This window comes from Trichoderma aggressivum, assembly GCF_033847375.1.
Source record: "Trichoderma aggressivum f. europaeum strain CBS 100526 chromosome Unknown scaffold_020, whole genome shotgun sequence".
Classification (NCBI taxonomy): domain Eukaryota; kingdom Fungi; phylum Ascomycota; class Sordariomycetes; order Hypocreales; family Hypocreaceae; genus Trichoderma; species Trichoderma aggressivum.
In genome coordinates, this window is record NW_026946386.1 from 358,878 (window position 1) to 381,918 (window position 23,041).

At 35.1% G+C, this 23,041-nt stretch overlaps 2 protein-coding genes across 2 annotated transcripts; one reads left to right on the forward strand and one right to left on the reverse strand.

Annotated features, from left to right (window-relative positions):
* Positions 1-73: 73 nt before the first annotated feature.
* On the forward strand, positions 74-5,372 carry Triagg1_5652 (uncharacterized protein; the record flags this gene model as incomplete). Its single annotated transcript, XM_062900190.1, has 5 exons — positions 74-218; positions 280-731; positions 786-1,431; positions 1,593-2,214; positions 2,267-5,372. 5 exons carry the CDS (start codon positions 74-76, stop codon positions 5,370-5,372), a joined length of 4,971 nt encoding a protein of 1,656 aa, XP_062755452.1.
* Positions 5,373-14,246: 8,874 nt separating this feature from the next.
* On the reverse strand, positions 14,247-19,040 carry Triagg1_5653 (uncharacterized protein; the record flags this gene model as incomplete). Its single annotated transcript, XM_062900191.1, has 7 exons — positions 14,247-14,943; positions 15,163-15,856; positions 15,934-17,190; positions 17,243-18,016; positions 18,072-18,231; positions 18,283-18,889; positions 18,946-19,040. 7 exons carry the CDS (start codon positions 19,038-19,040, stop codon positions 14,247-14,249), a joined length of 4,284 nt encoding a protein of 1,427 aa, XP_062755453.1.
* Positions 19,041-23,041: the final 4,001 nt, after the last annotated feature.

Below are 23,041 nucleotides of genomic sequence, written 5' to 3' on the forward strand. Positions count from 1 at the left end.
TCTTTTATTGCATTGTGCAGTGACAGCTTCGCTCAATTTTTGCATCTCTCGACGCTCGTAAAAGTCCAATGCTATGGAGAGGATGTTTAACCGCAAAAAGCCCAAGGATAAGGATGCGAGGTCCAGCTCAAGGTTATCCATTTTTGGCAGAAAAAAGGATAGAACTGATCAGCAAGCCCACGACAATGGAGGCCCGCCAGAATCCAGTGCTTTGATCGGTAAGATTGGAGGTTTTGATATGCGCCTTACTGGATCCAAATAACTTATACGTTGCATCAGATTTCGCTGTTCCAAATCCTATCGAATCCTCTAATGCTCCAGAGCAGCCCCCGACATCTAATACGGCCTCATTAAGTCCTGACGATGAATACCAAAATACGCCAATAGTCGAATTGTGGAACTCAGCATACGAGAAGCTACGAAAGGAAAATAAACAACTAACCGACGAATATGAGACCAAACTCCAAAAGAGCTTGGATGCCGCATTGGATCCTGTACCGGATACCAAAGAAGACGGACGAAAGTGGATGGGCCGGCTATTACAACAAAAGATGGAGCAGATTCAGAAAGATGCCTGGAAGATTATGTTTCTGGGCTCTGAGATTCGGCCAGCTGAGATGGTGGAATCTGTTCTGAGAGTCATTAAAATGGCCAACGACTCAATTGCAGCCACTATTGTCCCAAGCCCTTATGCTTCGCTTGCCTGCGTCGGTGTAAGCGCGTTGTTCTCAGTGCGTAAAATGCTATGCACAAACATCTTTGCGAGAGTTACTAAAAGACTTTAGATTTGTTTAACGCCTGGCAATCAAGCGGTTTATCTCGCAAACGAGTTCAAATACGTCTTGTCACTTATCATTCAGGGCCGTATGAGAGAAGATCTCTATCGGCGTCGCTACGAAGGTCAAAACAAAGTCGAAGAACCATTTCCAGAGACACACTCAAACTATAAGGCTACGTTAGAGCTGTTATACCAGCAGATACTGAGATTCCAGATACATTGCTATTGCTATTATGCTCAAGACAATGTCTCTCGTCTTCTTGGCGATTTCTCGAAGAAGAATGACTGGACCGGCCTGGCTGAAGACATACGTCGGCAAGAAGCCCAAATGGCTGCCATCGATAAGATTTGGCGCGATCAACGATATGACGAGGAATATGCTGCATCTGAAAGACGGTATCAAGGAATCGTATTCAACTTGAAAACCATTGGCGCCGATATCTCAAGTCTGCGGGAGGCAGTGGAGAACGCCAATCGGTACCGAAATGAGCAAGAATTGCTTGACTGGTTATGCGACATAGACCCGTCGGACATGTATAACGCTGCTCGCAAAAGACACAAGGCTGGGACGAGCGAATGGCTGATTAAAGAGGATGAACAATTTGTATCTTGGGTACAAAGCCCTTGTTCCTTTCTATGGCTTCATGGGAAGGGTAAGTTTAGATTCCTCATTTGGCTTGATGTTTTCTTTTCTTTTCTTTTCTTTTCTTTTCCCTCTCTCTTCTTCTTGTTCTTCTTCTTGTTCTTCTTCTTGTTCTTCTTTTTTTTTCCCCATATAGCGCAATACCGAGATTGGCCGTCTGACAATGAATAGCTGGATGTGGCAAATCGGTGCTAAGCTCTTCCGTCATACATCATCTCCAAAGGGAGTATAAAGACGACGCCTCTACCGCAGTTGTCTATTTCTACTTTACCTTTAGTGATGCCAAAAGGCAAGAAAGTGACGGGATGCTAGCTTCTCTTATCAAGCAAGTCTGCTGTTACCGACCGAATATACCCGATCTAGTCAATGATCTGGGTGACTATAAGAAAAAGGGCATGCGGCCGTCGACAGAAGAGCTCCAGAATAGCCTCATATCAACCCTCCGTGGATTTACCAACGTATACATCGTCATCGATGCTCTAGATGAATGCTCAAATATGAATACACAGCGAGAAGAACTTATGGAAATACTGCATTGTATCCTCGATACTAACCTCAACAATCTCCATCTGTTCTGTACTAGTCGCAAAGAGTCTGACATCGATGCCTCGCTCCATCACCAATTTTCCAAACCGGGTAGAGAATCGCTTGATCTATCCTCTCACCTGAAAGAGGTCGAACGTGATATTGGAGAATATATAGACTCAACTCTTACAAACGCCAAATATAGCTCTTGGCCAATCGATATCAAGGCCGAGGTTAGAAAAGTTCTGATTGAAAAGTCAGATGGGATGTATGTCTTCTATTGAGCGAGTATAGTGACGCCGACGCTAATACCAGGAAAGGTTTCAGTATATTCGCTGCCAGTTTGAAGCCCTACAGAAGCTTCGTTCTCCTAGAGATATTCGTCGAGCGTTAGGGGATCTTCCCAAAGGACTTGATGAAACATACGATAGAATGCTTCAGGGCATAGACGATCGTTATAGGAAATCAGTGGCGAATTCCCTCAAATGGCTCGCGATCTCGATGCGGCCATTGACGATAGATGAACTGGCCGAGATCTTCATCATGCACCCATATGGTGCCGTTGTTATCGACAGTACGGAGCGCCTTTTTACCACACGGGACGTGTTAATATATTTCTCTGGCCTTATCGTCGAGAATCGAGAGACCGTTCGCTTGGCTCACTTTTCGATTAAAGAATATTTGGTATCCAGTCGAATTCAGCAGCATCTTGCCTCCACCTTTTCGTTTAACGATATCGACGCCCATTTGTTCATTGCATACTCGTGCTTCTCCTATCTCAGTTACATGAGTTCTTTAGCCAACGAGGGCGATAAACAAACTCACTCCCTGAAGGCTTACGCGGCTTCGAGATGTCTGATCCATCTCGAAATGGTCCCTTCCGAGTACTGGCATACGGGTGTTATCGATAAACTAGTGGAGGTTCTTGCTATTCGAAGCCAAAGCCTCTTAAATATCATCTCTGGACATTTTGCAAGGGGATTCATGAATTCTCATATACTTGCACAAGTTGGATCCGCAGGATTGTTGGACCTGCACCTGCGGCCATACTGTTTAACCGCTTACCACGGTTTCGTTCGCATAACCGAATGCATATTATCGCCAGCGTTCAGTGCAAGCAAGTATTTGACACAAGGAGACCTAAATACAGCACTCTGGTATGCAGTTCATGGAGGCAGAAAGGAAGTGGCTGTGCTTTTATTGGAAAGAGGTGCCGACCCGAACACATCAAGAACAACGACAAAAAACAATATTGAATGCGAATTCGAGAAACACGGGGACTTGCTGCAGTTTGCTGCATCGGAAGGCAATGCAATAATGGTTAACTTGCTCTTGGATAGGGCTGCCGATATCGACGCCCAACGATGGGGCTCAGCTTTGCAGGCTGCAGCAGGACATGGGCATCTCGATATCTTGAAGCTTCTTGTGGGACGCGGGGCAAGCATAAACGGCCCCTTTAATGGAAAAAGAACTGTCCTTTCAGCAGCAATATGGTATGATGCGTGTTTTCAATATTTGATAGACAGTGGAGCAGACATCAACATGCGTGGTACCGCCGAGGGAGCCGAGACAGCACTTTGCCAAGCAGCGCGAAACCAACTCTGGAGTCAGTTCGACCTGCTCCTCGACAGAGGTGCCAATGTCAATATAGGTGATGAAGGCGGTTACCCCCTTATACATCTCATAGAATTTGTGGTTCGGTCCAACCGTAGGTTTTTGGGTCTTCCCAACATGAAGTTTGAAGGCCCCAATGCGCTTCCGCGGATCGAACGCCTACTCAGCCTCGGTGCAAATCCAAACGCTCAAGCGAGGGATCATCACACTGCACTTCACGCGGCAGTCGCTGGCTGGCAGGGCCGTGAATCTTCTTTATATGAGCGGGTTGCACAACTTCTAATCGACAATGGCGCTGATGTAAATATACGCGCATGCTCGTGCTTTTGGAGCGGATGGACGACAGAGCGCGAGATGCGGGAGCCTCAGTCACTGTTATGCCACTGCGCATTCAATGGCTCCACGTCCATGGCAAAGCTACTGCTCCAGAATGGTGCCGCTGTGGACGTGAACTTGCAGGCAGGGAAGTATGGCAACGCACTCCAAGCGGCTTCACTTCATGGACACGTCGAAATGATGCAGCTACTCCTTGATCACGGGGCCCAAGTCAATGCCCAAGGCGGCTACTACGGGACGGCACTCAACGCAGCCTGCCAGACTCTCTTCAGTGATCATGCTGTTCCTGCTGCTCGACTGCTACTCGAGCATGGCGCTGACGTGAACATTGGAGGCGGCGAATATGGAACTGCTCTACAAGCTGCATGTGCTCGCAATCCCTCGATAACACAGTTGCTGCTCGACCATGGGGCGGATGTCAACGCCCGAGGCGGCAGATATGGGACTGCACTGCAAGCTGCCTGTGTTTGCAGCCCTACGACGGTGCAGTTGCTGCTTGATCGTGGTGCTGATGTGAATGCCGAAGGCGGCGAATACGGAACTGCACTGCAAGCTGCCTGTGTTGACAACCCCTCGATAGTGCAGTTGCTACTTGATCATGGTGCTGATGTGAATGCTAAAGGCGGCCAATATGGAACCGCTCTACAAGCTGCCTGTGCTCGCAATCCCCCGATAGTACAGTTACTGCTTGATCGTGGTGCCAGTGTGAATGCTGAGGGGGGAGAGTACGGAACTGCTCTACAAGCTGCATTGGAATATTGCGATCTGGACTTGGTTCAACTACTAGTTGATCGCGGTGCTGATGTGAATGCCAATGGCGGGCCATACGGATCTTGTCTGCAGATTGCGTGCGCAAACGGGTTTGTTCTTCAACACGAGGGTGGCATGGACACGATACGCACACTGCTTCAGCGGGGAGCAGATCCTCTGATGTTTAGAGGCCAATACCCTAGTCCAGTCCACTTTGCTGCTGTACATGACTTATCCTTTGAGGAATATGTTTCCCCAGCCATCAAGTCATCTTACCAAGTTGACGCTCTGTTACAGTTGCTATTGGAGCATGGCGCTGAACTCAACCTAGTTGATGACAAGCGAGGCACTGCGCTTCATTATGTGCTTTCTCTAGTGCAGGATTCCAGTCACTCGTACCGTTGGCAGGATGGCTTTGAAACGTGGTGGATAGGGAGGATCCTCTTTCTGCTTGATCATGGTGCGGATGCCAATCTCAACGTGGGTGAGCTTGGATCTCCTCTTCATGTTTCATGTGCGATTCAATACGACTGTGAACCCCTACCGACTTATCAGGGTAATAGAAGAAGGGATCTGGAAGAGAGAATCGACAAGCGGGGCGTCAATATGAATTTAATGACTAAAGGGGTGGAAACTCTCCTTAATAAATGCCATGATATTGATATTAACGCACATGGTGGCATCTTCGGTACAGCTGTCAGGGGCCCGAGGAAGGAAGAGGCATAATAGAGCTACAGAGCTGGCGAATGCCGCCAAAGTCACTGCTTAGAGGCTAGTTATAGCTAGGATTTACTATATAAAGAAGCGTAAATCCCCTTAGTTTTAGAGAAGGTTAAAGATAAATATAGTTATTATATACCTCCTAGCTGCTTTATCCCTTTATAATAACTAAAACCTCTCCTTAACTTTATTACTCTTTTATATATTACTGTTTTTAATAAGTTTATTTCTTTTTAAAAAGTAAAAGATTATTAAAGTAAGAATAATAAAGGCTATTACTTAAAAGTAAGTAAAAAGTAAGTTATATTTTAAAAATATATAGTAAAGCCTTATACTTTATATAATACCCCTTAAGGAAGAATTTACTTTTTAAACTAATATCTTAATTCTTAATACTTAGTATAACCCTTAATTTATTATTTTAAATTCCTTAGCCTTTTTTAAGAGATAATATATCTCTTTAATTAAAAATAAGTTACTTAATTTTATAATTTTTATTATAAAAAAAAATAAAAAAAAAAAGCTTATTTAATATTTAATAAATTTTATTAATTTTTAAAATAAAAAATTTAAAATACTTTTTTTATAAAAAGGGCTTTTTTTTAAGTTATTTATTATAACTCTTAAGAAGAAATTTATAAAAAAGCTAATAAGTTATATAAAAAATTAAAAGCTATACTTTTTAAAACTTATATTTAAAAAAAAAACTTAGGGAGAATACTAAGATTATATTTTTAAACTTAATACTTTATTTATATTTAAAAAAATTATTAATAAAGTATATAAAGTTTTTATAATAAACTTTTATTTTAAAAAAAAAGCTTAATAATATTAAATTAATTATTTTAAAAAAGAACTTTAATAAAATTATAATAATATTACTTATATATAATACCTAAGGTAATATAAAAACTAAGTTAAAAATACTTAATTTTATATTATTAATAAAAAAAAAGTATTAAATACTATATATTAAAAAAAAAGTAAAATTATAAAAAGGTTTATTAAATAATTTAAAAAAGTTAATAATAAAATCCTATATTATATAAAGGATAATTATAAAATCTTAATTTTTTTTTAAAAAATACTTCTAAAAATAAAAAAATATATTTTTTATAAAAAACTTTTTACTATATAATAAAATTTTTATAAAAAATACTTTAAAGTAAAGTTAATTATTAATAATCTTAGTAAAAGGAATAAATAAAAAAAAAAAAATATTATTTATTTTAAAAAAAATAAGCTTACTTTTTATACTTTATATAAAAGAAAAAAAGTTTTAGTTATATTAAAATAATTTTTAAGCTAAATAAAAAATAATATCTTAGTTAATAACCCCTTAGCTATTTTTAAGTAAAAAAAGTATAAATTTTTATTAAGTATTATATATTATAAATATAAAACTTTTAAGTATTATTTTATAAATTATAAAAAGCTAGATTACTTATATTATAAAAATAAAAAGTATATTATAAAATATTATAATAACCCTTAAGTAAATATTCTAATTAACTTAATATAAAGCTTAAACCTTAAACTAATTACCTTAAGGAGGGCTTAGGAAAGTAAGTTTTACTTATTTAAGCTATTATTTATTATATTCCCTATAATAAAAAAAAAAGTATAAATATAAGTAAAAGAAATATAAAAGTTAAAGATTACTATTCTTAATATTAAAAATAATATTAATATATTAAGTAAATACTTAATAAAAAATACCTTAGTAATATTTAATAATAACTTAGTAATTACCTTAGTATATAAAGACTTAAGTAAAATATATAATTATACTCTTTAGCTTTTAAAAATAAAAAATAATTAAAAAGTTAAAAAGTAAGTATTTATAAGCTTTATAATAGTAAAAATACTTAATAATATTATTTTAAGAAGACTATAGTATAATTAAATAAATTTTATTATTATTACTAAAGATAATCTTTTTTAATACTTAATATTAATAAAAACCTTAATAATAATAACTTTTAAGTAGTAAATATATACCTAGGTAAGGGAAGCTTAAGTTAAATTAGTTATTATATATTTTAATATTAGTATTATTATAAACTAAAATACCCCTATAATTTTATTTTAAAAAAAAGCTATAAAGCCTTTACTTATAAAATATATAAATAAAATAAAAGTATTTAACTTAGAATTAATAATAAAGTTAATATTTTTATAAAAACTAATATATATAATAAATCTAAAATTAAAAGTAAAGTTCTTTTAGGGACTTATTTACTCCCTAGTAAAAAAAAAACTAAAAATATTATAAAAATATATTAAGTAAATATTATAATAAGGCTAAATATATTAATTTATAAATTCCTAAGGCACGCTAGTATTATTTATTTTAAAAAAAAGAAATAAATTATACCTCTGCGTAAACTATTATATACTAAATAAAATAATATATAAAAACTATATACTATTACCCTTAATTTATAAAATCTTTAATTAGTTTTAAAATATAAAGATTTACTTTAAGCTAAATATAAAAAATATATATTACTATATAAAAATTTATAAAGAAAATAAAAAAAAAATAGCCTTTAGGTATAAATATAGGCTATATAAGTTTTAGGTAATACTTTTTAAACTAATTAATACCCCTATTACTTTTTAAAGGTATATTAATAAAGCGCTTAAGGGCTTAATAAATTATATTTATATAATTTATTTAAATAATATCTTAATTTATAGTAAAAACCTTATTAAGTATATATAATATATTTAAGAAGTATTAAATAAGCTAGAGTAATATAAAATATTTACTAACCTTAAGAAATATAAATTTAATATAATAAAAGTTTTTTATTTTAGGTTTATAATAACTTTAAATAAGATTAAAATAAAGCAGGAGTATATAAAAGTAATTATTAATTAGCTTATTTTATATATTATTATTAATATTCTTACTTTTATTAATTTTACTAACTTTTATTAAAAGTTTATAAAAACTATAGTAAAATTATAATACCCTTAATTAACTTAATAAAAAAAAAAGCTAAAGGGAATATTATACTAAGAGAATAAAAATTAGTAATATTTAAGAAATTTATTAATATTTTTTAATAAAAACCTATACTTTACTATTATAACCCTAATATATTAATTTATATTAAAATAAATACCTTAAAATATATAATTAATACTATATTATCCTAGCTTATAAATAAAGCCTAATACTCTATTATTTATTTTTTATAAAAGCTTAATAAAGCAGAAGTATATTATTAAACCCTTAATACTAAAATACTTACTATTATAAAGGTATATAAAACTTAAAAATATTATTTTATATATACTTAAAATAAAGTAAAAGTTATTATTAACTATTTAAATTATAATTTCTTTATTAAGAAAAAGAAACTCTTAAGTAAATAAGTATTATAGTTATAAAAGCTAGCCTTATATAATTTTAAAATTATATATAAACTAAGTAAGATTAATTCCGCTAATAAACTATTTTATTAAGTAAACTTATATTAATTATAAAATAAAAAGTAATTATTTCTTAAATATTTTATACTTTTTATAAATAAATTTTATATTAAATTATATTTAAAAAATAAAAAAATATAAAAAAAAAAACCCTACCTTAAATTAATAATATAAAATAACTACTTAAACTTAAGGTTATACTTTAACTTAACCCCTTAAGTTAGGAAGAACTTACTAAAAAATAAGCCCTACCTTTAGTATATAACCTATAGGCTAGCTAGATTTATATAAATAATATATAAAAGTACTATTATAATATTAAAGGAATTACCTAAAACTTTATAAAAAGTATTATTTATTATATAGTAAAGGAATACCTAAGTATAAGAGTTAATAATTAAATATAAAGCCCTAGGGAGGACTTAAGGTAAATAAAGTATAAATAAGAAATATTTTCTTTAATATAAAGCTAGAATTTTTATATTTTATAATATAAAGTAAAAGATATTAATTTTATTTTATAATAATAAAATAGCTAGTTACTTAAGTATTAGTAAAAGCTATATATAAATAACCTAGACTTATTTTTAGTAAAGTATAAAAAAAGATTTAAAAAAATATATTAGTATTTATTATATATATTAAATAATAAAGCCTTATTATTATAAACCTTATAGGGAATTAGTAATATTACTTATACTAATATAGCCCTAGGAGAAGTTTTTAATAGACTTTATTATAAAGCTTTTTAAAATTATAAAATAAAAGAAAATTTATAACTTAATACTTATTATTATTAATAAATTTATAAAATATATATTATATTTTTTATACTTATAGTAAATAATTATAAATAAATTAGTTAATAAGTTTTTTTATTATATTTTTAAACTATATAAAATTCCTAAAGAAATAGTATTAAATTAAAAAAGCCTTTTTACTAATATATTTTAAAAAACCTTTTATTACTTACTAAATTATAAAAAAAAACTTAATATTACTTTTTATTCCTAAATAAATAATTAAATAAAATAATAAAATTAAAATCTTAAATATTATTTTAGGGCCTTTTATAATAAGAATTAACTTAACTAGCTATATAAGCTCCTACTTATAAAATTTATATATAATATAGTAAAATACTTAGTAACTAAGTAAATACTAATATATTTACTACTTAGCTATAAGCTTAACCTTCTCTTTATTAATAATAATAATTTATAATATATAAATAAAAATATTATTAATTAGGTTAATAAAATAGTTAAAGATTAAAAAAATATAGTTATTATTTTATAATACTTTAGTAATTTATATTATAAATAATATAATAAAGGGAGGTAAAGGAAAATATTTAATATAAAAAATTAAGTATTAGTATTAATTAAGAATTTTAAACTTAGGAGACTAAACCGGAAGCTAATACTTAAATATATAAAACTTTATTAAATTAATAAAGTTATTAATATAAGTAGCCTTATTTATTAACTAAGATTTTTAACCTTAGTTAAAATATACTTAGTATTTAATATTATAACCCTTAAGGAATTTAAAAATAAAAATAAAGTTCCTAAGGAGCTAGAGAATAACCCCTTTATACTAAAGGAAATATATAATATTAAGAAAATTATAAAATATAAAAAAAAAAAAAAAGGTTATATTTACTATATAAAATAAAAAGGCTATAGTAAAAAATATAATTCCTAGGTATTAAAGAAAGACTTTATAAATTAGAATTTTATAAAGGAATATAAAAATAATTTTTAATAAGACCTTATAAAGTCCTAAGGTATAAATAATATTTTAGCTATATTAGAAATAGTTTAGATAGTAAAAAGCTTAATATATATAATTTATAGTTATTATATAGCTAAAGTAAGAATTAACTTAAAAAACTTACTTAAATATATAAGATTTATTATAAAAAATAAAATAAAAAAAAACTTATAAACTCCCTAAAGTAGCTAAAATAGTAAAAAGTTTAATAAGTATAAGCTATAATAACAGGGGTATAATATATAAGTACTAGCTTAAAGGGCTTATATAAATATATAAAATCTATAGTAAGAGATAAAATAAAGAAAAATCTATAAGGTTCTTAGAGTAGCTTAAATAGTAAAAAGCTTAGTAAATATAATTTATAAATAGTAATATAGCTAAGGTAAGAACTAGCTTAAAGGATTTACTTAAATATATAAGATTTATAGTAAAAAATAAAGTAAGGAAAAACTTATTTATTATAAAAAATAAAGTAAAAAAAAACTTATAAACTCCCTAAAGTAACTAAAATAGTAAAAACTTAATAAATATAATCTATAAAGGTAATATAACTAAGGGTAAGGTTAGTAGTATAATATATAAGTATTAGCTTAAAGGATTTACTTAGATATATAAGATTTACTTATAAAGCTTACTATAGTAAAAAATAAAGTAAAGAAAAAGTTATAAGGGCCCTAAAGTAGCTTAAATAGTAAAAAGCTTAATAAATATAACCTATAATAGTATATAGTATAATATATAAGTATTAACTTAAAAAACTTACTTAGATATATAAGATTTATTTATAAAGCCTTAGTAGTAAAAGAAAGTAAAAAAAAACTAAGGAAAACCCTAAGTAGGAATATAAATTTTATAAAAAGGGAAAACTTTATAAAAATATAAGAAATTCCTTATTTATATTTATTTACTTTCTACTACTTTTTTTTAATTTCTTTTACTTTTATTTACTTTCTTTAATCTTTTTTACTCTTTTTTAATTTTTTTTACCTTCTTTTACTAAAGCTATTAGTAAATACTATAATTACTAAATATTATATTAAAATACTATAAAAGTAAAGGGGTTATAGGGTATATTTTACTTATTAATATTATTTATAATAGTATTATTAATAATAAGGGTTACTTTAGCTTATAATATATTAACTTAGAAATTAAAATAGTCCTAAGTTATAGTAATAAAAATAATACTTTAAGCTTAGCTAAGTATAAGCTAGGATTATAAAAAAAGTTAGTAAAAGGTAACTTAGTAAAGCTAAAGGAAATAAACTAAAATATAAAATATAAGTATAACTTAAAGATTATATAATAAATTTATAATATTTAGTTAAACTTAGGTATTTATAATTTTATAAATATAGCGTAAATAAAGTTATTATATTACTACTATAGTATAAGTTTAATAAGCAGAAGTTATTAATATAAAACTTAGCTTTACCTTATTATAAGCCTTTTTATAGTTTACTTAAAGTATAATAACGCAGGCCTAGGTATATATTAATATCTACTATATAGCTATTATAAAATTAACTTACTAAGTTAGGGTTATTAAACTTAATTTTATTAATTAAGTCTATATATATAGTCTTATTAATAACTAATATAAGAATATAGGTATTATTATAATTATTATAATAAAAGTATTTATTATTATTATCTAAGAGGGAGTAAGTAAAGCCTTAGTAAAATAAACTTAGGAAATAAAGTTATATACTTAATATATTATAATAATATTTTATTATATTACTTAGTTTTTAATAATTATAATAATATATATAATATTTATAAATATAAGGCTTATATTAAGTTTTAGTAAAAAAAAAAAAGGTTAAAATAAAATATAACTTATTTATTAGCTTTTAATAATATAATAAAGGGAGGCGCGGGCATAGGCGTAGCTATAGCTATAGTTATTATTATAGTACTTAATACTAATTTTTAATAAAGTATAATTAAGAAAAGTATTATAGTAAAATTATTAATAAAGGAGAAAGGATATAATTATAATAATAATAATTAAAGACTTTATAAAAAGAAAAAGGGAAATACCCTTTTTATAATTTAAGTATTATAACTAATAGTTATAAACCTGCCTTATAGAATTATTATTATAAAAAGTAAGTTATTTTATAATAAATAGCTTTTATATAGTTTTTTACTTTTATTTACTTAAAGACTATATTTTTTATTATTATAATACTAAATAAAGGTTTTTTATTTATAACTAAATTTTACTATAGCTTATATAATAAAAAATTAAAGCTAATACTTTAATAATACTTTATAAAAAAGTATAAAAAAAAATTATAAAGAACTATATAAGGGTATACTTTAAAAAAAGAAAAATAGCTTATTAAAGGCCTAAGGAAAAAAAAAGTATAATAAAGCTATAGAGTTAGTAAATATTACTAAAATTACTACTTAAAGGCTAGTTATAGCTAAGATTTACTATATAAAGAAGTATAAATCTCTTTAGTTTTAGAAAAGGTTAAAGATAAATATAATTATTATATACCTCTTAGCTGCTTTATCCCTTTATAACAACTAGAACCTCTCCTTAACTCTATCACTCTCTCGTACGCCGCCGTTTCTGACAACAGCTCTGCAGGCAGCAGCATACTCCGGTCAGGCTAAAACAGTACAGCTCCTATTACGCCGAAAAGATTTTATAATGTGTAATGAACGACATGGGAAGTATGGGAGTGCGCTCAACGCGGCTGTTATCAGAGCCAATTGGGATATTGTTGATGTTCTTCTTGAAGCTGGAGCAAAGCCAGATTGTCATATGCTACAGGAGACTGATGAGGAATTTCTTGCCAAATTCCGAGAAGAGCACGGCCGGGCTGCAGAAGAGAGATACAAAAAGTTCTGGGAGGTGGAAAAAAGGAACTTGTAATTATCCGGGCTAACTTTTTGTTTATTTCCGTTTATGTAATTCTTAATCTCTAATATATATGATTGTAAGTGTAGTAGCCAGTTGGTCAATAAGTGATCACCGTCCGTTTCAAGATGGATTTTTCACTGTAAGTTTGGAAGATACAAATTTTATATCCGCTATAAAAAAATGTTTTTTTTTGGGGGGGGGGGGTTTAGAGGTATTTTGAGTCTTATTTTAGATACATGTTTACATCTATTTTGTATGTGCCGTTGCTTGAAGTTATATATTCAGAATGCTTAATTTGGGCCTAGTTAAACTCACATAGTAGTCCTCATCAAACCTGCCATATCGTAGAACCGATCAATGCCCTTGGCAATAGAGTAAAATTGTAACGTTATCACCAAGTCAATGCCTCATTACCCGGTGAGGAGGAGGCAGAGGAGGGTGGTTTATTCATGGGTTTTAATGAAATAGTAATAGAGTAGAGGGTCTCGTTCTCGCATTAAGAAGTAATGCCCGTGATCATACTTATCATATCGTTGAATTGGTCAAAATTTCTGACTGGAGAGATCATTTAGATTTAGTGGGATATTAACTATGACTTTGATAAGGGGTTCCGGCGGTGGAGTTGCAGACGTGGGCTGGTGATGGGTGAGATTCTACCTCAGCATCTCAAAATGGAAATGACTCTGAGCAGCTGTAATAGAAGTGAAGGAATAAACTACCATTGTGTTTGAGAACCCCCCATCCATAACAGCTAACCTTTCGTTAGTTTCTGACAGTTACATCTTTTTGGGTTGTAGTAGCTTGACAATAGCCTCATGCCCATGACTAGCAGCCATGGATAACGGTGTCTGGCCATCAAAATCCTTTCCATCAGGCTTACTACCATGTTTAAGTAGTAGCTTGACTATATCGATATACCCATGCTTAGCAGCCAGAAAAATAGGTGTCTGGCCACCCCCATCTTTTACATCAAGCTTGCTACCATGTTTGAATAGTAGCTTGACCATATTGAGATCCCCATGCCTAACAGCTATAAAAATAGGTGTCTGGCCATCAAAATCCGTTACATCAAGCTGACTACCATATTCAAGCAGTAGCTCAACCATATCGAAATACCCGTGCTTAGCAGCCAGAAAAATAGGTGTCTGGCCTTTACCATCTGATACATCAAGCTTACCACCACACTCAAGCAGTAGCTTAACCATATCGAGAAACCTATGCTCAGTAGCCAGGAAAATAGGTGTCTGACCTTTACCATCTGATACATCAAGCTTACTACCATACTCAAGCAGTAGCTTAACCATATCGAAATGCCTATGCTCAGTAGCCAGGAAAATTGGTGTCTGACCTTTACCATCCTTTATATTAGGATGGCTACCACGTTCAAGCAGTAGCTTAACCATGTCAAGATGCTTATACCCAACAGCCAGAAAAAGAGGTATATGGCCATTACCATCCTTTATATCAGGATTACTACCACATTCAAGCAGTAGCTTAATCATATCAAGATGCTTATACCTAACAGCTAGAAAAATAGGTATTCGGCCATTAACATCCTGTATATTAGGATTACTGCCACATTCAAGCAGTAGCTTCATCATATCAAGATGCTTTTGCTCAGCAGCTATTAATAATGGTAATTGACCATTATTATCTTTTGCATTGGGATCATTGCCACGTTGGACCAGCAACTTAGCTGTCTTAAGATGCCTGTTCCCAACAGCTAGTGATAATAGTGTCCGGCCATTGTTATCGATTTCGAAAGGATCACTACCATGGTCAAGCAGTAGCGTAGCAATATCAAAATGCCCGTGCATAACAGCTAGTGATAATGGTGTCTGGCCATTATTATCCCTTCCGTTGGGGTCAATATCACAATCAAGCAGAAGCTTTGTTGTCTGGAAATGTCCACCCTCAATTTCCAAGTGGAGCAGATTTGGTTGAAGAGCCATCAATATCTGAGTTAAACGGTCCTCTTCACTGCCTATGGCGTTGGATAGAGTCGCATGTATACATGATCTCATAGCGGTCTCATCAGCATTAACGTGCAGCTTTTTCGGAAGGTTCGATGTAATCCATTGTGAAAGTAAGACACTGGCGTAGGAATTAGGCTTTGCCGAGAGCTTCGTTGTGAAGGTTTCAAATTGAAGTAAGACCTCTTTGTCGCCATCTTCCAGTTGCTCTAGGTGTTTCGTAAGGTTTGTGAGGGCGTATATGAGCAGAGGGTAGCCCAAAAGATGCTCTGCTAATAGTTGTGCTTGTGAAAAGCCGTCTTCAGCGTCTTGTTGTAGGATAGGTGCTGAGAAGGCAATGCAGATGATTCGGCAACAAGTGATTGCAATCTCCACATCTCCGTCAGCTTCAGTAAGGTGATATGGCTCCGCAACTTTTTGCAACAGGAATTCTCGGGCGGTTTGGTGTATTAACTGAACAATTTTGCCCAAAGATGAGTCTCGCACCTACAAACATACTGGTGAGCACAGACATCCAGAGACTGAAGATTGACAATACCAACCTCAACAAGTCCACCACAAGCCGACAATATTCCCCGATATAATTCAATAGGTCTATTGTCTAGGAAATTATAACTGGACAAATCCATCTTTTGCCAAGGAAGAGGTGTTGCCAAGACATCCCAAAGTTCTCCGGCTGAAACGGGCCTCTTAGGGAAGGTGACCCAATAAAATATTCTTCGTCCTCGGTCTTGTTGATACAAGTCTTTTTCGCGATTCGTGCTCAGGGGGAGTATCATTCGCTTGTAAAATCCATGCTCTCCACCGAGCTCCTTTGGCAGTTGTAAAACTATCCGGTTAAGGTCAGCTTTGCTGCTGAGGCCGTTGTCAAGACACGTTTCCATTTCTCTCAGGACCAGTGTTACCCATAAAAAAACTCCAGAAGCTGTTTTTAGAATATAGTCTTTGACAAACTCGAAGGCGTCCTTCTGACAATTTCGCTCAACCTCCATCCGTTCGATCCATTTCTCCACAACTGAGCGTATGTCCTCCTCATTCACATACTGACGCTTGATGTGATGCGAGCATGCTAGACTTAATCGAGAATTGATATCGCTCTCAGGTCGGCTTGCAATCAGCACCTTGATGATACATTTGCTCTTGCGGGCCGCGAGATCAGGCAGAAACCTGAGAATATCAACTCGTTTATCGTTATCAGACTCATCCATTCCATCGACCACAATAACGACTTTCAGGGAGAAATCGATCTCATGTAAAGAACGCAACGCCGATTTGAAATCCTCATAACTCCAATCTTTTTTGCGGCTTCGCAACCTTCCATAACAATTGCGAAGGAGTTTGTAGAGCCGGCTGTTATCACGGAAGATCTGATAAACAATAGATCGAATCATAAGCTCGTGGCTGGTCTCTGTGCTGCCGCCGCGGAAGCTGTAGTAGAACCTTGCTATAATGGTACTCTTGTCTCCAGGGTTGTCGAAGGTCCAAACTTGTTTCCCCGTCGGCGCCTCATTTTGCTGTTCCATGTTGGGACTGTTTTCTCCGTCTTCCAATTTGCTTACTATGAGCTTTGCTAGGGTTGATTTCCCGCTTCCGGGTTTTCCTTCTAGCCAAAGCGCTGAAGCGGTAGGGCTCTCACACCACTCTCTGTATTTCGTGTGGGAGGCCAACCACCTCCCGCCGTCTTCGACGTCTTCCACGCGGCTTTCTCTTGCGTTCCATTCTTCAAAAGCCAACGTTTTCAGGCATTCTGGAAAAATAGTCAGAGACTTCTTTGTTGCTAACATGGGGGACATGCGTACCTCTTCTTTCCTTTTCTCTATCTATAGTCGAATAATGGGTAAGCTTGTTCATTATATCGTCTATCGTTTCCGAAGAAATCAGTACCTTTATTGGATTGTCTGGGCCCATCGGCCACTCCGTCCTCCCTGCGGTCAACCCGTGAGATTTGGCCCTTTGCTGTGTAGAGCCTGCGTTAAGTTCGTCCTCTAGTCTCCGGAAGTTTTGCAGAAAAGACGACGTCATATGTCTATCAAGTTTGTCAATGCCGTCAATAATAAATATAGTTTCTGTATCAACCGCTATGATGGAGCACCTCAATAGCTCCCATGTAGCTTTCAATTGAGCATGGGGCTCGAATTTGGAAAGTGGAACTTTATGTCGCACCATCATCGCACGAGCGCTGTCTTTCTCAAGTAGTTGAAACGCAAGGGAGGCCACCATCCCCAGCTCAGAGTCCCCGTGGGAGCAAAAGATGGAGACGATTTCCCACTTCCAGTATTCGGAACGAAGGCTCTTGAGGACATAAGACATGGCGACTGTTTTCCCATCCCCGTGTTCTCCATGAATTAATAACTTTGAAGAGCTTGTTCGCCTCCATGTGTGGTATTCCGAGCTTTCCAAGAGCCATTCCAAAGACTCTTCAGTATCAGATGAATTGCAAATTTGTTCAATCGAGTCCGGACAATCTGATTTTGAGAACTCTACTTTGAGAATCTTCCGCAGCTGCTCTGTGTACTGCATGTTGGTCGAATCCTCGTCTATCTTGATGCTAATCGAATCGACTATCCCGCTGGCTTCAATTAGAAAGTCATTCGTTCGTATCTCTGTAGATTTAATGCGTTACAGTACCATCGACAGCGTCATCGCCAATCCAACGCTTCAATCTGTTTAAAACTCTCCCATATCCCACATCAGATGCTGCGCTGAATTTTGTCATGTCCATGTGATTCGCTGGAATTGTTTCAAAATTGTAGCCGGGTATTTTTGCTGAATCGGGTTCCACGACACGCTGCATACGTCAACATATTGTTTTTTGGTAGATCGAGTAGGATGGGCTTACGCGTTTCAGAAAATCCACAGGTTGTTCTTCAATGAAGGCATGAAGCTCGATCGGCTTGCTGTTCTGGCTACTCTGGCGTCTTCTGATTATGATATGGAATTCGTCTCTGATGTTTGCCAAAATCTCAGAGTTCCTCCTGAGAACACCCAAGAGTTTCTTATTTGGCTTTTTGACGAGACTGACAACGTTTGCCACGGCCGTTGCGAACCTTTCCAAGTCTGCTCCAGCATGCGGAGTTCCGAGAAAAGCAATCCCGCGCGTTGAAGAAAGAACGTCGCCTTGACCTTCGTCGTTGGGATTATTGCAGATTAAGAGAGCATCCTGGATTACCAGACCCCCAAGGCTATGCACGACGAAAATGATGGGTCGTCCGGCGGTGCCTATTCGAAGAGCGCTGAGATCATTAATAAGTGTCTTTGCATGTTCCCGAACCGTGTTTTGACCAGCAACGCGAGTTAGATGGAGGATATCGGCATCGTAGCCGTATGTTATGATTCTAGCCGTCGGGAGGTCCTTTGGAAGAAGCGATTTTGGCCAGGGTTCAGCTTCGCCTTTAGCTGTCCAAGTTTTCTCTCTATGACCAGTAAGACCGTGAAGGAAAATCACGCTCAATTGTGTGTCAGCGCGAATCAACAGCGCAGCCTTTCCACATTGATTACTTACTCAACTTTCGCGTTCTCAACAGATGTCAGGACATTGGGCCCTAGAGCCACAACCTTGGACGTCGGCTGGCTAGGCTTGCTAGAGGAGCCACCCATGACGGAAGATTTGAAGAACTAACAAATTTCTTCGTGATTTGTTGTTGGTGTTAATGGAGTCTTTAAAGTGGCAGGAGAGTTGAGCTTGGTGTATTGCTAACTTGCTCTGACTTTATGGATGAGCTGAATCCTCCAACCGATATACTCGAAAATCCCATATGCAGCGACACGTTGCGGATTTCGATTGGATATACATGCAAGCACATGCATGCGTGGCTTTCAACGGCATTGGCTGAGCCTTGCACCCCCTTGCGCCCCCTTGCACGGCTGAATTTGATGTGGGTGGTAACCGTGGTATTGATCATGTCGTTTCTGTACAAGTACGCCTAGACTCAACTGTACTGGCTTGTTACTTTTGGACCGAAAAAAAAAGAAACTTCACACAACACTGTATCGCGCTGAATATTTGCATTACATGTAAACGCTCGCGGTCGCGCAGCAGGGATTGTTTGGGCACATGTGTAGAGAGAGTCAGGCACACGTATGTACCTGAAAGGACGGGGCGAGTTAGGCATATTCATTGGTACACATGCAGTCGATAGCCTCGCCATTCAATATATCAGGCAGCAGGTCTTTGCTATGTATGTAATCCAAAGTCACACTCCGTGAACGTCTTCGGTTTCTGAGCTTTTCCATTGATGCGTGTGATTCCTCTAAACCTCACCACTCGTCCGATATCCGGCAAAGGGCTAGACTGTGATCTACACCATGAGATTTGCCAGACAAAAACTACAATGGCGGCACTTGGGGTCTGTTCTCTCAATCCTGGAATGCAGAATACTTGGATTGCCTTCTCGTGCTGGTAAATATCTAGGTAAGCATAATATGGCTATTTCGCATGTCCCATCCATATTTAATACTTTGCTAAAGCGAGGATTCAACTACTCTATATTCTTAGAGGCTTGTTTGTTCTCTATATTTTAAGTCACTATGAAATTGAAGTTGATGTATTGCAACTGGGCACCTTCTAGAGTGCTTATATAGATAGGGGATATATACATCGGTTTATCCCCAGCCCATCTCCAACATCTTCTTCCACCTCACTTCCTATAGCAGACGCTGTTTCTTGGGAGAATACTTGTTATTGTTTACCAAAACATGAGAATTCTTAGGGTTATGGTATATCTGGTGGCTTCGTAGTCATTGGCAACCTAGGATGATTTCAAAGCTTGAGGCATGCATCGCCCTAGTAGCATACATAAGCCACTCGACAGTTTACTTTGTGATAAGAATCGTAACTTGATACCCGAGTCGTTTTGGTATTTATCAATGTACGCGATCCAGCATTTTTCGTCTTTTTACTTTTTAAAAGCAACTCTATTTACTGGACTAACGACAAAGATCCCCGGAAACAAAGTAAAACAAAAGGAATGCGATAAGACATTATTCGCTCTCGCAGCTTCATTTCCTCGGTATTTGACCATCAAATCCTCTCATACATATATGATACTGGATGAACTACTGAATTGTTCCCAAAATAATGACTAAATATCCTACATTCTACCTGCGATAGTGATTATTGAAAGTGCGGGTGAAATGAGAATGTTGGCAATCACCAAGAACAGCATCTTTGACTGAAAGGGCAAATACTCTAGCTCCAGAGCTACTGAAGATAGTCTCATAATGTACAAGACGCACCTGCGACTCATGAATCTGTCTATCATACGTATTGAACTTGGAGAATATTGTGTTTCTTCTTGTGTAGCTATTGTTTCTTTTGGTCTATAGGCGGGTATGTCCTGCATATCGTAGCATAGCGTATACCTCTTGGGACAAATAAATAGTCCAAGGATACTTACTAGTGTATGAGCGAGAGAATTGTAACTTGCGTATATGAAATCCAATCTGTGATAAGAGTACTCGCCGCAGATTAGCTTTCGGCGCTGCTCATTATCACCACCATCAAGCCACTATCTTCGAAGTGAGTCATTACGATATCGTACTCGAAGCCAAAACATTTGTGGAGTCTGCTGGAAGAATGGCGTTTTTTTTTCCTGAACAAGGTTTAACATAAAGGAATTCCTTCTTCCCGAGGTTTTCGTTTTCTTTTTTTCCTCCTACACAAACACATTCAAGCACATCTCCAAGCACTCAGCTCCAAGCACTCAGCTCCAAGCACTCAGCTCCAAGCACTCAGCTCCAAGCACTCAGCTCCAAGCACTCAGCTCCAAGCACTCAGCTTCAAGCACTCAGCTTCAAGCACTCAGCTTCAAGCACTCAGCTTCAAGCACTTAAATTCAAGCACTCAAGTCTAAGAAACACTCTTAACTTCTATACTCTTACACTCTTCTACTCTTCTACTCTTTACTCTTTAACACTCTACTTTTCAATACTCTACTCTTCTACTCCTCTACCCTTCTATTTTTCTACTCATCTTCTCTTCTTCTCTTACACCCCCACACTCTCTAAATATCAACTCAGATATTTACTCAATCACTATCAGACATCAAGTCAGATACAACCAGACACCCTTTCTACAAAACAAACAAACAAACACCATCACAATGGGTTGCTGTTTTTCTGCCCCCAAGACTATCCCATCTGCTGGATTCAAGTCCATCCCATACACCGCAACTATTCCTGGGCCCAAGCCCGTCTACTACAATCCTCACAATGGTCACACGCACCGCAACTTTTCATCAGCTACTCATGAGGAAAATGAAGGCGACTACAGTCAGACATGCCAATGCACAAGATGTGTGGACAGACGAGCCAAATGCGTCAAGTGGTTAAATCGGAAAATGTGAGGATTTGGATTTGTTTAATGTTAAGCGTTTGGAATTGTTAAGCGTTGGAATTGTTAAGCGTTGGAATTGTTAAGCGTTGGAATTGTTAAGCGTTGGAATTGTTAAGCGTTGGAATTGTTAAGCGTTGGAATTGTTAAGCGTTGGAATTGTTAAGCGTTTGGAGATTTTGGTCGTTTGGAGGCTTTGGTCATTTTGAGAAGTTCACTGTACTAATACATTTTTATACCCGTCAATCAAATTTCAATTTCAATCCCACTGATACAGTCTCATCTAAATGATATTGAATGAAATTTGCCCTGTAGAACGATCTCAAGTATCAACATCGTGTCCATCTCGGCACGGAGTATCATGTTTGTGTACAGGCGCGTAAACAGAATAATTTTTTTTTTAATATTGCCTAGACAACGATATGTTGATGATGACGTGTCCTGTTCATTGGATATTTTACTTTGACTAAGTGGAGGTTTACGTGTATTTTCAGAGATACTCAAACTTTGATGTGGGGATTCATGTTGGTATGTCTTTGATGATGAGTTTGCAGATAAGACCGATGCGTGGCGCAACAGCATCGTCCTCTTTCGTCTATTTATCCGAACAAAGTTTGGGACAGATTGCTCGATATCATATGCAATTAGTCATGCTTTCTTTCCAGCATCTCGTAATACTTGTTGATGAAATTAGCCACAGTCTTCGAGTCCCGTTTGATACGGTGTATGTTGTTATTTGGTCGTTTTGATGGGTCACTTTTCCCGTCTTATGGCGATCCCCCAGACATACTAATTAGATACGGCAAATGCCAACCGTTATAACGATTTCCTTGCAGCAAATCTTCTTGTTGAGCATCTTGCTGGCAATGTTGATGGTCTCGGGTGTACCTATACTAGACTGGAGTGGGTTTGTCTGCCATATGTTGTCTAACACACACAGACTGGCCAGGGTTTAGTAATAGCAGCGCACTAGTTCTTATACAAAACCAGAATGAAGCGGTACATTAGTCTAGAGAGGGTATAGCCATGATGGGTTGTTTTCTACGTAGTTATTGGTTATGTGTGCTGTAGAGTTGGTGGGGCGGGACATAAGAGGATGTGGCTACTCCGTAGAGGCAGTCGACGTTCAATTGTATAGAACAGACAAAGCAAATGGGCTTTACTCTATTGAAGGCACCTTGAACAAAGAGAAGATCAGACAAGTTACAGATGAAGATCTCGGATCTCGGCCACCTGGACTTGGATCTTGCGTGCGCATTGTCCGGCG